The sequence below is a fragment of the Camellia sinensis genome, chromosome 11 (genome assembly GCF_055761805.1).
Source record: "Camellia sinensis isolate YWXY chromosome 11, ASM5576180v1, whole genome shotgun sequence".
NCBI classification, from domain to species: domain Eukaryota; kingdom Viridiplantae; phylum Streptophyta; class Magnoliopsida; order Ericales; family Theaceae; genus Camellia; species Camellia sinensis.
In genome coordinates this window covers 173,088,166-173,099,867 of record NC_138971.1, presented here as the reverse complement: position 1 = coordinate 173,099,867, position 11,702 = coordinate 173,088,166, and the positions used below count along the sequence as shown (strand labels likewise).

The 11,702-nt window shown below is 33.8% G+C and overlaps 1 protein-coding gene across 1 annotated transcript; it reads right to left on the bottom strand.

Annotated features, from left to right (window-relative positions):
• Positions 1-4,269: 4,269 nt before the first annotated feature.
• On the bottom strand, positions 4,270-10,306 carry LOC114316426 (uncharacterized protein At5g41620). Its single transcript, XM_028263087.2, has 3 exons — positions 9,601-10,306; positions 7,835-7,960; positions 4,270-5,828 (listed from the first exon to the last, which is right to left on the bottom strand). The coding sequence occupies exons 1-3, from the start codon at positions 10,000-10,002 to the stop codon at positions 4,461-4,463; spliced, it is 1,896 nt and encodes a 631-aa protein (XP_028118888.2). The 5' UTR covers positions 10,003-10,306; the 3' UTR covers positions 4,270-4,460.
• Between the last annotated feature and the right edge of the window lie 1,396 nt (positions 10,307-11,702).

Sequence of the window (11,702 nt, the reverse complement as noted above, 5' to 3'; positions counted from 1 at the left end):
GAGAGAAAGAGAAAAAAGAGCGAAAAGAGATAAACAAGAGAGAAACAGAGAGAGATGAGTGAAAGAGCGAGAGAGATAAAGAGAAGAGAGAGAGAGATGAGAGAGATGGATGAGAGACACAGAGAGAAAGAGAGATAGACAGACAGAGAAGAGTGATGAGTGAGAGTGCAAGAGAGATAAAGAGAAGAGAGATGGACGAGAGACACAGAGAGAAAGAGAAATAGACAGACAAACAGAGAAGAGGGATGAGTAAGAGAGTAAGAGAGAGAAAGAGAAGACAGACAGAGACACAAAGAGAAAGAGAGAGACAGACAAACAGAGAAGAGTGGTGAGTGTAAGAGAGAGAGAGAGAAGAGAGACAGACAGACAAATAAGAGTGATGAGTGAGAGAGAGAGAAAAGAGAGACAGAGACACATAAAGAAAGAGACAAACAGACAAGAGAGACAGAGACAGAGAGATAGGAAGATGAAAAAATGGGTGAAAAGAGAAATGTTCAAAAGAGTAAGATGACGTCGTTTTTTTTTTTTTTTGTGACAGAAAAATACCGTTGCATTTATTTAAACCATTTTGTGACTATATATATATGAAGTTGTATCAAAGCCACAATATATACATACATATATATATATATATTTTTACTCTTTTTTTTTGGCAACGGTACCTATTACAGTCGCAAAAAATTCTTTTTTTTTTTTTTTGCGACTGCAACTGGTACCGTCGCAAATACTCTATTTTTTTTATGACAACAATTTCTGCCTTGTCACAAATACTCTCCTTTTTCGCGACAGCATTTTAGGCCGTCGCAAATACTCTATTTTTTGTGACGGCAAGTTGTGCCGTCTCAAAAAGTCACATTTTTTGGCGACGGCAAGTTGTGCTGTCGCAAAAAGTCATTTTTTGCGACGACAAATGTGTCGTCGCAAAAAGTTCCGTCTTTTAAGCCCACTTTTCTTGTAGTGATAGAAGAGATAAAGAGGGGTAGAGAAACAAATGAGATAGAAGACAAGGGTAGAGAAAGAGATGGGAAAAAAAGAAGAAGGAAGAAATAAGATAAAATTTATAAGATAAAATTTGGACAAAATTAAACATTTAAAGTGATAAATCTTATAGATTTTGCTTATAAAAAAGAAAAAAAGGAAAAGAAGAGGAGGTATAAAGATTTAAGGAACATATCCTTGAAACATCAAGAAGAATAAATTGAAAAATGTTTTTTAATTAAGGATAGACGTGTAACTTTTGAAAGAAGAAACAAAGACTCAACTTTCATTTAAAGTTTTGAGTACAAATAAACTATTTTAAGTATGAAAACTACTCAAAAGCTTGTAATGGCATGCAAAATTGCATATGTTGAATTCAATTAAGGGATTGAGAATTGCTTTCAAATGTGAATTGACTACAAACACTAGTCCTCTTATTGAGGGAGTACCTAGAAAAGCGGAATTTATTAGATTGATTTTGATTAATTAACATCATATTTTTTTTGCAATTTTTGAATAAAAATAGGAAGTTTTCCTATGAAATAGACTTTAATATGTGGGAGTGACAAAGGTTGTCAATAGAGGTGTAAATTTGATTCGGCACGCCCTGCTTGGGCCAACCTATGTTGGGTCTTGTAGGCTCCCACCAAAATTTGGATTGGCCCGGTCCACAGGTCAGAAAATTAAGCCCAGTCCTAGGGAGTATTCGGGCCTTAGGCGGGCCGTCGGGCCTGCTGGGCCTGGGCTCGGGTTGGGGCAGAGCTTAAACATTTTTTTTTTTTCACCAAAATTCTATTTTTTTTCACCAAAAATAACACTAGGCCTCGGGCTAGACTTTGAGTGGGCTTTGAGCAGGCAGGATCATGAGTCAGGCCAAGTTTCAAAATGATGGCTCAAACCCAGGGTCCTGGGCTAGGCTGGGCTGGGGCTTGGGTCTAATCGAGCCAGGTCTATTCCAGACCTTGAACGAGTTTTGAGTTGCGGACCATTTTCTCACTCCTAGTTGTCAAGAGAACAATGATATTTTTTGAATGTGAAAAAGTCATGTGTGAATGTGTTTCATCCAAGAAATCTCAAAGCACTTCAAGTCTTGAGAGATTTGAAGTGATTATAAACTGTTGCAGCACTATAAATGCCTCAAGACATTAGTCATTAGGGCATTTCTAATGGTATATTAATTTTTTTATTAAATTTAAATAAAAATTTGAGTAAAAATTTTATTTGATATCAAGTATTTTAACGGAGGTTTTGTAATTTCATCAAACCACTGGTTGACCGAGCGGACGACCGGCCGATCAACCGGCCAGTGTAATTTTTTCACAAATTTTTACCTTGCGATGGTCATCTGGGGGACATTCGGTAGTGAAAATCCAACGGCAATAAATAGTAATTTGATGAAAGGTACATTAGTCAGTTTGATAAAAAAAAAAGTGAAATCCTGAATTTGATGAACCATTGGAAGAGTAAAAAGTAATTTTTTTCATTAAATTTAAATTTGATGATGAATTTGATAAACCATTAGAGAGGGTGCTAGTCATGAGCTTTGGTATTGTAGCATTTTACATCACTAATATATATAATGTTATAATGTCACTCATAATTATGATTAATTTCCTTGTTTAAACATAATTGTTCAAGAACTAGCTGATTTTTTTCATGAATTTAAAAAATGAACAAATCAAATTATCAAAATAAGATTCATATTTCATAGTGGATTGTAGAATTTTTATTTTAAAAAAATATTATAAAAACTAGAAAAAATTATATTTTTTTTTCTCATTGATGTGGCATGTAATAATAAAAATTTTATATTTGACACCCAGGCCACTATAATAATAATCTGATAAGTACTATATTAGTCATTATTCAAATATTATAAAATTTATTTATTTGTATAGAATTATTTAATAAAAAAATTATATCACTTTTTTTTTTTTTTTTTTTTTTGAGGACATGAAATGGATATGCAGATAAGGTGAGCGGTACATAAATTATTTCACTTTTATACTTAAGGTGATTGTTGTAGGTTGATGGCAGAGAGAGATGTGGTGGGCTGGGTTAGGGGTTTTATTTGGGGTTGGGCTTGGGCTTGTGTTTGGGTTGGGTCGGATTTAAACCTGTTTGTTAAAAAGAAATCACTATATACGGAAATGTTTAGTACAATAATAAAACAGAAGAGTTAATTATTTAAAAGTCTTATTTATAAATGTTATAATAGTTTAGATCTTATTTAAGATTTTTTGAATAAATAAATTTTATTTAGTAAAATTAAGAATATTATTAGTTTTTTTTTAATTTTTAAAATTAAGAATATTATCAATTTTATATAGTAATGTTCCAGATAATTTTTTCACTAATGGAAAAAAAAAAAAAAAAAAAAAACATAACATAACATAAGATTAAACATTTTTACCTTCTATTTATTAGCTTGATTCAACTATCTAATACAAATCGAGAAAGTTATTAGTTTTTTTCAGTTTTAATACTGAGCGCATTACCAATTTTTTTCATTTTTAAAAGATATATATATATTTTTTTTTTTTCTAGTTTTATATATCAATATTCTATCATCATACTCCTTTATAGACACAATTTTCAATTTTGCACAAAATAATAATTCAATTTTTTCAAAAAAAAAAATTTTGAAAACTTTTTTTACACATAATTTTTTGTTGTTTTTTCCATTTGAAAGTTGATATTTTAAAATTTTAAAAATTAAAATAAATGTTCAATCATCATATTCCTTTATATATAATCATAAATGATGAACAATTATTATTTGAAAAACAATTTCAACTATTACAAATTTAACGAGACTTGAAGGTCCGAAAATCTTAATTAAGACTTAATAAAATATAAGTTCATAAATTAAAATTTGTGTATAAATGGCTCTTAAAAAATTCTATAATTAATGAAAGACATTTATTTGAATAGAAAATGTTTCAATTTTGAATTGAAAATGTTTCCATGATTAAAGACGTACTTTACTAATGTCACTATACTATCACCATCATTACCTCTTCCATCACCACCACTAACACCACCACCACCACCACCACCACCCAACAACCACATCAACATCTTCAAGGACCAATTTTATGTTCTGATTTTCAAAACATCTTGGAAGAACACTGAAAAGCCGAGAACCATCTCCAAGCTTTACTCTAAAAAATAATGCACCAAAGAGTTTCGTGATCAAACTGAAATTAAAAATTAAAAAAAGAAAAGAAAGAAAAAAATCAGTGAACGAAACTCCTGCTAAAGCGGAGTCAGGAAAAGGCAAAGCCAGTGTACTCAGCAATCATATAGTTCTCGATCTCTGATATACCATACCGATACAATTTATATACACATTTGGATTACAAGACTACATAAAATGAAAATAGAAAAGCAACATTTAAATTCAAATTGTACCTTGGCCATATTCACAAAACACAAAATCCCACATTAGAAGTCGAGCCTTGGCCACTGATTCCACAAGCCTAAAAGGGAACTTTGGAAGCTTTTAAACGCGAGCGTGAACGCTGACCTTTTGCCCTCGCTTCAAGTAGTTTTTCCTTCAAAGTATTCTCTTTTAGTTCTGGAGGCAACTTTGAAGACGACTCGGATATCTCAGCATCTTGAGATGGAAGTGTAGCCGTCCACTGTCTTATTGGACTAGCGTGTCGTCTCCATAAAGAGTTGTCAGGATGCATGTTCCGAGCTTCTGACAACAAATATTGACTATTTAATAAATCGTTGATGATATAATTCGACTTTGATCCATAGTTTCCATCACCATTTTTCTTTCCCCTGAAATTGCCCTCTTCTGGAACTTCACAAATTTCAGACTTCCTAGAAATGCTTGCTTCAACTGGTTGTGCCCTTTCATGAGATGTAAGATTTATATTCATATGATTTGGTTTTGCTCTGTCATACGTGTTGTTTTCTTCAGGGTCGTCTTCACGTGGTTTTAAGCCACCTGAACTCGGTTTGTTTAGCTCAAAACAGTGTGAATCGCTGCCTGCAGAATCCTCATCATCACCCACATCTCGAGGAGCACTAACAACCGCATTCAAAGGAATGGATTCGAGAGAACTCCGGCGAAAGTTTGAACCCTTTTGCACCAAATTATCATTACTTTTCAAATGACCATTTCGTCGAGCTTGAAGAAAGTTCTCTATTTCAGAGCTTAACTTATCCGCTACTGAGTTCTTTTCTTCTCCCACTTGCGTCTGCATCCGTTCGTCGAGCCATGATTCAGAAATATGGAGAAATAACCGATCACAATTGGCTCCGTCAACCCAATCCTTGTCGGTTTTCTGTTTCAAAACATGCAGCTCTTGTTCAAAATCCCTAATTCCCAAAGCAAACTCATCGCAAAGGTCTTCCAAAAGCTTTCGTGATTTTCTCTCCCGTTCTAGCTCTTTCAAAGCATTAGCAAGAGACGTTTTTACCTCGTAAAGCTCCCGAGCCAACTTCTTGTGAAGGCCCTCTGAGCGTTTCCTTAACTTCCTCTCATCTTCTAGTTCATCCCTTGCGGATTGAATGGCTGCACTAATCCGATCGTGTTCCCTGCTCTTCCTAACTAGCTTATCTTCTGAGATCTGATTCCTCAAGTCCTCTATCTCGTGCCTATCGGCTTGCTGATCTCTGACCAACTCTTTGATCTTGACACGAGCATGGTCAAGCTCCTTTTTCAATGCTTTCACCAGCAACACATTCGATGTGTGCTGCTCTTCCAGGCTCCAGATTCGATTCAATACTTTTAGCAGTTCTGTCGATGTTTTGAGGCTATAGCTTGTCTCTCCGATCCTTCCTTTTAAGCCCAAAGAACTGGTAGGCGTGACGGCAGGGTTATAGGGAGCCACCTGAAAGAGAAAAGGAAGTGGATCCATGTAAGAGGTATAAGAAGCATGGACATGGACATGGACATGCTAGCACAGAAATTTTCAAAAATGTAAAACACGTTAAGTGAGAGACACGTGCAAAATATAATTTGATATATTTATTATATGTTATATATAAGAATAACAAATTATTATATGCCATGCACCTTAAAAAAAAAGCCGAATTAGTACACATTAATGTGTGTTTGGGAGGGGGAAAGATTAAGGGTTGGTTTAGCATAAACTAAATAATACAAAAAGTCAAAAAGTCACTATCTTATTTAACTCACATCATCTTATTTAAATCGCATCACCTCTCTAACACATCACATCAAACCCAACCCAAAGCCAACCCATATAAGCCAATAAGTCAAAAAATACACTTTTTTAAAACATTCCAAACCAACCATAAGTACAAACCTAACCTTTGACATAATGCACAATTAGTACACATTATATACCATGTACCTAAATATTTAATTCAAAGATTATAGCAAAATACAATGTAACACTAATTTTGAAGTCTAAAGAGGACAATAGGTATAAATTTATATTAATTTTCTTTTATCGTTGAATTTTTAATTTATTTTTACTTAAACTTATAACTTATTTCATGTGTGTCTAAGCAATACACGTGTCAACAGGTGTTTGATGAGTATCATGTCATGTTGGTATCCAACACAACAGGCCACATTCTTAAAAGTGTACGTGCTCCGTAGGGTATAACACAACAGAAGTTGGGCAAAATAATAAGGACAAACAACAAATGCTTGTAGGACTCCAAGTCAATAGTTAAAACATGTACCTATCATGATTTTTGCAGCTTATTACAAGTTTAAAATAAGATTATCTTTGGCGTAAATTTAATAGAGAAAATCTATTAATTGATTTGCTGGTATCATGATTGGGGCAACATGTCAAACTCTACAAATCAAGAATAAGGTAGCGTTTGATAGAGTTTTCTAAATATGATTTGAGAATCGGAGTTGTATTTTGAGTTTGTGAGTTTTGAAATTATGATTTGAGTGTAGAAAATTTGTTTGGTGAATGAGTTTTGAAAAAAAATTTTAAAAGAGTTTTGAATTGAGTGAGGAATTTTGATGTGACATATGATATCTGATACAAAAACTTACAACTCATAACTAAACACACAATTCAAAAATCTATTAAAAGCTCATAAAATTTTTTTAAAAAATTCAAAAATATTGTTTTATTAAAAATTAAAAATAAAAAAAATTCGCACTGTTTAGGTCAACCGACCGGATGACCGGTAGGCCAAATTTCAAAATTTAAAAGCCCGCCTAAAATGAGTTTTCAAAACGAGGGGTGGAATTAATTTTTCAAAACTCAAGCCAAACATCATACTAGAATGTAGGGGTGGAACTATAATTTCAAAACCCTTCCAAACATAGCCTAAGATTTTCTTTGGTGTGTAGATTTAAAAGGAAAAAATAAGATTAATTGACGGGATGTTATAGTAATCAGTATCTTTACATGCCATATGAGAGTACAATTTTGTCACTGCAAATGGAGCTACCAAAGACCATGATGCTGCGGAATAAACCACACATACAAACAATAGCAAGAAAATCAATCAAAAACAAGAAAATAAGACACAGATTTCGTGGTTTGGCAAAAATTGTCTACATTCACAGCTCACATCAGTTTCGCTATACTCAAAGAAAAGAATAGTGTGGCTGCAGTGAAGATAATTATAATAATATTTATGTTACGATTTACATCAGCAAATTACATTAATACCCTTAGTTGGATTCACAACAGCAAGGTGGAGTATACGATACTAATCAAGCTCCACAATCCCAACACATGACACCTTCAAAGAATATGATATTAATTAACTTCTTACATATTAAGACCTAAGCTGGTGGTTCTGAACCAAACCAACATCATGCTCAATTTATGCAAATCTATTTTCAATTAATTTCAAATAATCATTAATTGCATTTTCCATAAAATGTGATGCTTACCTCCATGGAACTACCATAACTTGAAGGAGACACAGGTTGTATAGCATGATTGTTTCTTTCAATTGATCGATGATGTTGCATCAGCGATGCAGCAATATGTCTCCTCAAACCGCTCGCACTCCCTGGCTGTGGGGATAAATCAGAGAAAGATTAGTAGAAAACAAAGAGAAAACCTGCATCAAGAACAGCATTAAAAAAGTTCCAATTTATCAAGTACGACTGCAAAGATTAGCATTGCAATCACCATAACATGATGACTTACTGCGAGCATAAGACGACGCAAAACTTAAAAAAACATATGAACTAAACCAAATACATCTCAACAGTCTGTGTGTATGACTTCAACATAATTTACACCAACTGATATTACCATCTAAGGTTATCTCTGGTATTAATATTGATACGAGTCAATGGCATAGTTACAGTTGTGATATATTGCAGATTGAATATTCTAAAATTGGAAAACAATTACGAATTAATCTTTAAAAAACAAGGCAGCCAGCATACATAATGTAAATTAATCAAGAAGAACCGTCTAATTATTAAGACATTTGTTTGGACGATTAGGCCACGGGATTAGACTATGTATCCTGGTCAATCCCGAATTCCATGTTTACATACAAAATAGGCCCACCAGATTAGATTACTATTGAGTCCCAGAAGATGGTGGGATACAAAATGGGGGGGATAAAGAGGGATCCGGATTAGAGAGTTAAAAGATCAAAATATTCTCAAATTATAGTTTATACACCATGCAGTCTAGGTCTAGTGATTCCAAACAAACCTGGGATAGGATAGGATAGGATAGGATAGGATAGGATAGGATATTACTAATCCCCTCTCCTATGCCACGGACATTCCAAACGCGAGATAGCATAAATAATTCTAAGAGATTGATGATCCCAGTTAACAGTCTCATATACAATCCAATCCAATGAAACAAACATGACGCATGTGTATACAAACATGTCCTTCGGAACCAATTATGAGACCAGAAAAGAACAAAAGTGAATTAGATAGTGGAGAGACATCAAAACAAATTGAAACAGTTGATACAAAATACTTTCAGCAGCAGAGCATAATGCAGCAAGTTAGTTGTATATCTAAATTAAATGGAGCCAATATCTTGCGAGGAATATAAGGATTCCAAAGTGCATGTAAATCAAATCAAGCCCCACAAAAATTTTACCCCAACAATCCTAGAATTACAACAATTGACAGATGACTGAGAAAACAACCAACAATCGATAAGCATACCAAAATAATAAAAATAAAAAACCAAAATAGACACATCATCAAAAGACATAAAACCTCGTAGAAACAATCTCAATTAGACAGAAGATGAAGCAAATCAAAATAATTAAAATAAATAAATAAATTTAACCCAATATTACAAACCCCAAAATAAATAAACCCAATTAATCAAAACCCAAAATAGACCCATCATCAAATGACATAAAACCTTGTAGAAACAATCTCAACTAGAAAGAAGATGAAGCAAATCAAAAATAAAATAAAATAAATTGAACCCAATATTACAAACCCCAAAATAAACAAACCCAATTAATCAAAACCCCAAATGGAAACAATCTCAATTAGAAAGAAGATGAAGAAAAGCAAAATCAAAATCAGAATCAAAATCAAAATCAAAACCAAAACCAAACTGAACCCAATATAACAAACCCCAATTACAAAAAACCCAATCAATCAAAACCCAAAAAGAACATGAATTAGTACATAGATATGAAAAGAGGGTAATTTTGTACCAGGTCAGGGGAACTGGGTGAAGGATCGGTAAGGTCAAGACCCTTGTGTTGGTGGTGGTGGTGGTGAAGGCGGCGGAGCCTAGGAGGCGGAACAGGGACGCCGTGGTGCATTTTAGAGAGGGGAAAGCGGTAGTGGTGGAGCTCCCAGAGAGTGGCAGCAAGCTTTCTAGCAGAGACTAAAGAAGGTGGCGGAGGAGGAACGTCAATAAAGCTGCTATCTTGCGCATCACCACCACCACCACCAGCAGCAGGAGGAGGAGGTAGTAATAGTCTCCATGGGGGTAGTACTGGAGTGTGTTGTCCCCCTCTTTTCCCCACCACTAAAACCCCTCTCCTCAACTTTTCCCCCAAATTTTCTTGCTTTTCTGCTGGCCCTTCTCTACTTTTTTCTCCCCTTTTCATCTTTCTCTTTCTTTTTTTTCCTACATACCCACCATACACTATCTCTTTCTCTTTCTCTCTCTACTTTCTATACTTTAAAGTATTCTTTCTCTCTCATCTCATCCGTCTGCTTTGGGAAACTGTACTGTGTGTGATCTTCAATTCTTTACCATATTTCTGTTGTGAATTCTGCTCGTCTTTGCACTTCCCTGTCCAAGCTGCCATGGCAAAAAGGGTTAATAAGAACGGAAGGGGGTGGATTGAATCAGTAGCCAGGTGTGGGTTGTACGAACTGTGTGAATGTGTCCTGCAAACAATGTCCCTCAGAATTTATTTATTAGTATTGTTTTAATGGAGAAATTTACCATGCCTCCGTTTGAGTTGTGTGTTGATTTTATGACTTTTTAATTATTTTTTTGATTATTTTAGTTTAGGCCCAAAAAATTTAGTTTGAAAAGGATTTTTGAATTTTTTAGCTTTTTTGTAAAAGAGAGAATGTAATAATTATTGGTTGAATGTAGGGGTGAACGCGGGTCGGTTACGGTCACGGAACTTCCAATTCGCCATCCGTCCGCCAGATTGACGCATTGAAGAAAATCAATCCACATCCGTCTGCCAATCCGGCGGATGTAGATTGAGCGGATTGGAGGTTTGGTAGATGGATGCGAATCGGTTTGGCGGTTTGAAATTTTATAAATTTTTAACATAGTTCAACTTGTGCACTTCCTCAAAAAAAAAAAAAAAGTATTACAGTCAATGACTTAAAAAAATATTATAATTACTGCATGCCTCATCCAAAAAAAGAAAGTTTGAAACTTTAAAATATCACAATCACTGCATGCCTCATCCACATATTATAATCACAGCATGCCTTATCCACATAAAGTATTACAATATGTGGTTCTTAAAATATAAAAACAATTCAAACCACCAAAACCATAAACATAGCAGTAGTAGAGATTGTATGTCTCTGTATTGTTACATTTATATATATTTTTGAAAACAAAAAATCAACCAGCATATATCATATTTTCTATTTATTACTTTTAAAGTTAGATTTAAAAACAAAAAAATATAAATAAATAATACGTTTATTTTTTTCAATTCAAAAAATATATTCAAGTTGAAAACTTTTTTTTTTTTAATAAAATATTTAAACTCTTTTCAATTGAAAACACAAACAAAATATTTAAACAAATTGAAAATACAAACAAAATATTAAAACAAATTGAAAACATAAAGTCTTATAAATTATTAAGAGTGCTCGTGGTTTGGCGGTTTGGTTGCGGCTAAAAGAATCTCAAATCCGCCATTCGTCCGCCAAATTGGCGGATTGGAGAAAATCAATCCGCAACCGTCCGCTCGTCATCACGCATCCGTCCAAAATGCGGCGGATCGGATCAGTTCGGTCGGTTTTGGCGGATCGGTATATCCACTACTCACCCTTTGAATGTGCTATTTTGTCTGGCCTCGTTTGGAAACATGCTATTTTAGTAATTTTTTGACTTTTTAGTTAAAATATGAGGTAAAAAAAAATAGTATATTTAGGGTGACTTTTTGACTTTTAACGAAAAGATGTGCAAAAAGTAGAAAGAAAATAAAATCTTTGACTTTTTGGTATAAGTTATAAATTTTTTGACTTTTTTAGTATCTTTTTGACTAAAATATTAACTTGCCAAACGAGGGCTTATTAGACTAAAAAGTCTATTTTATTTTTTGTG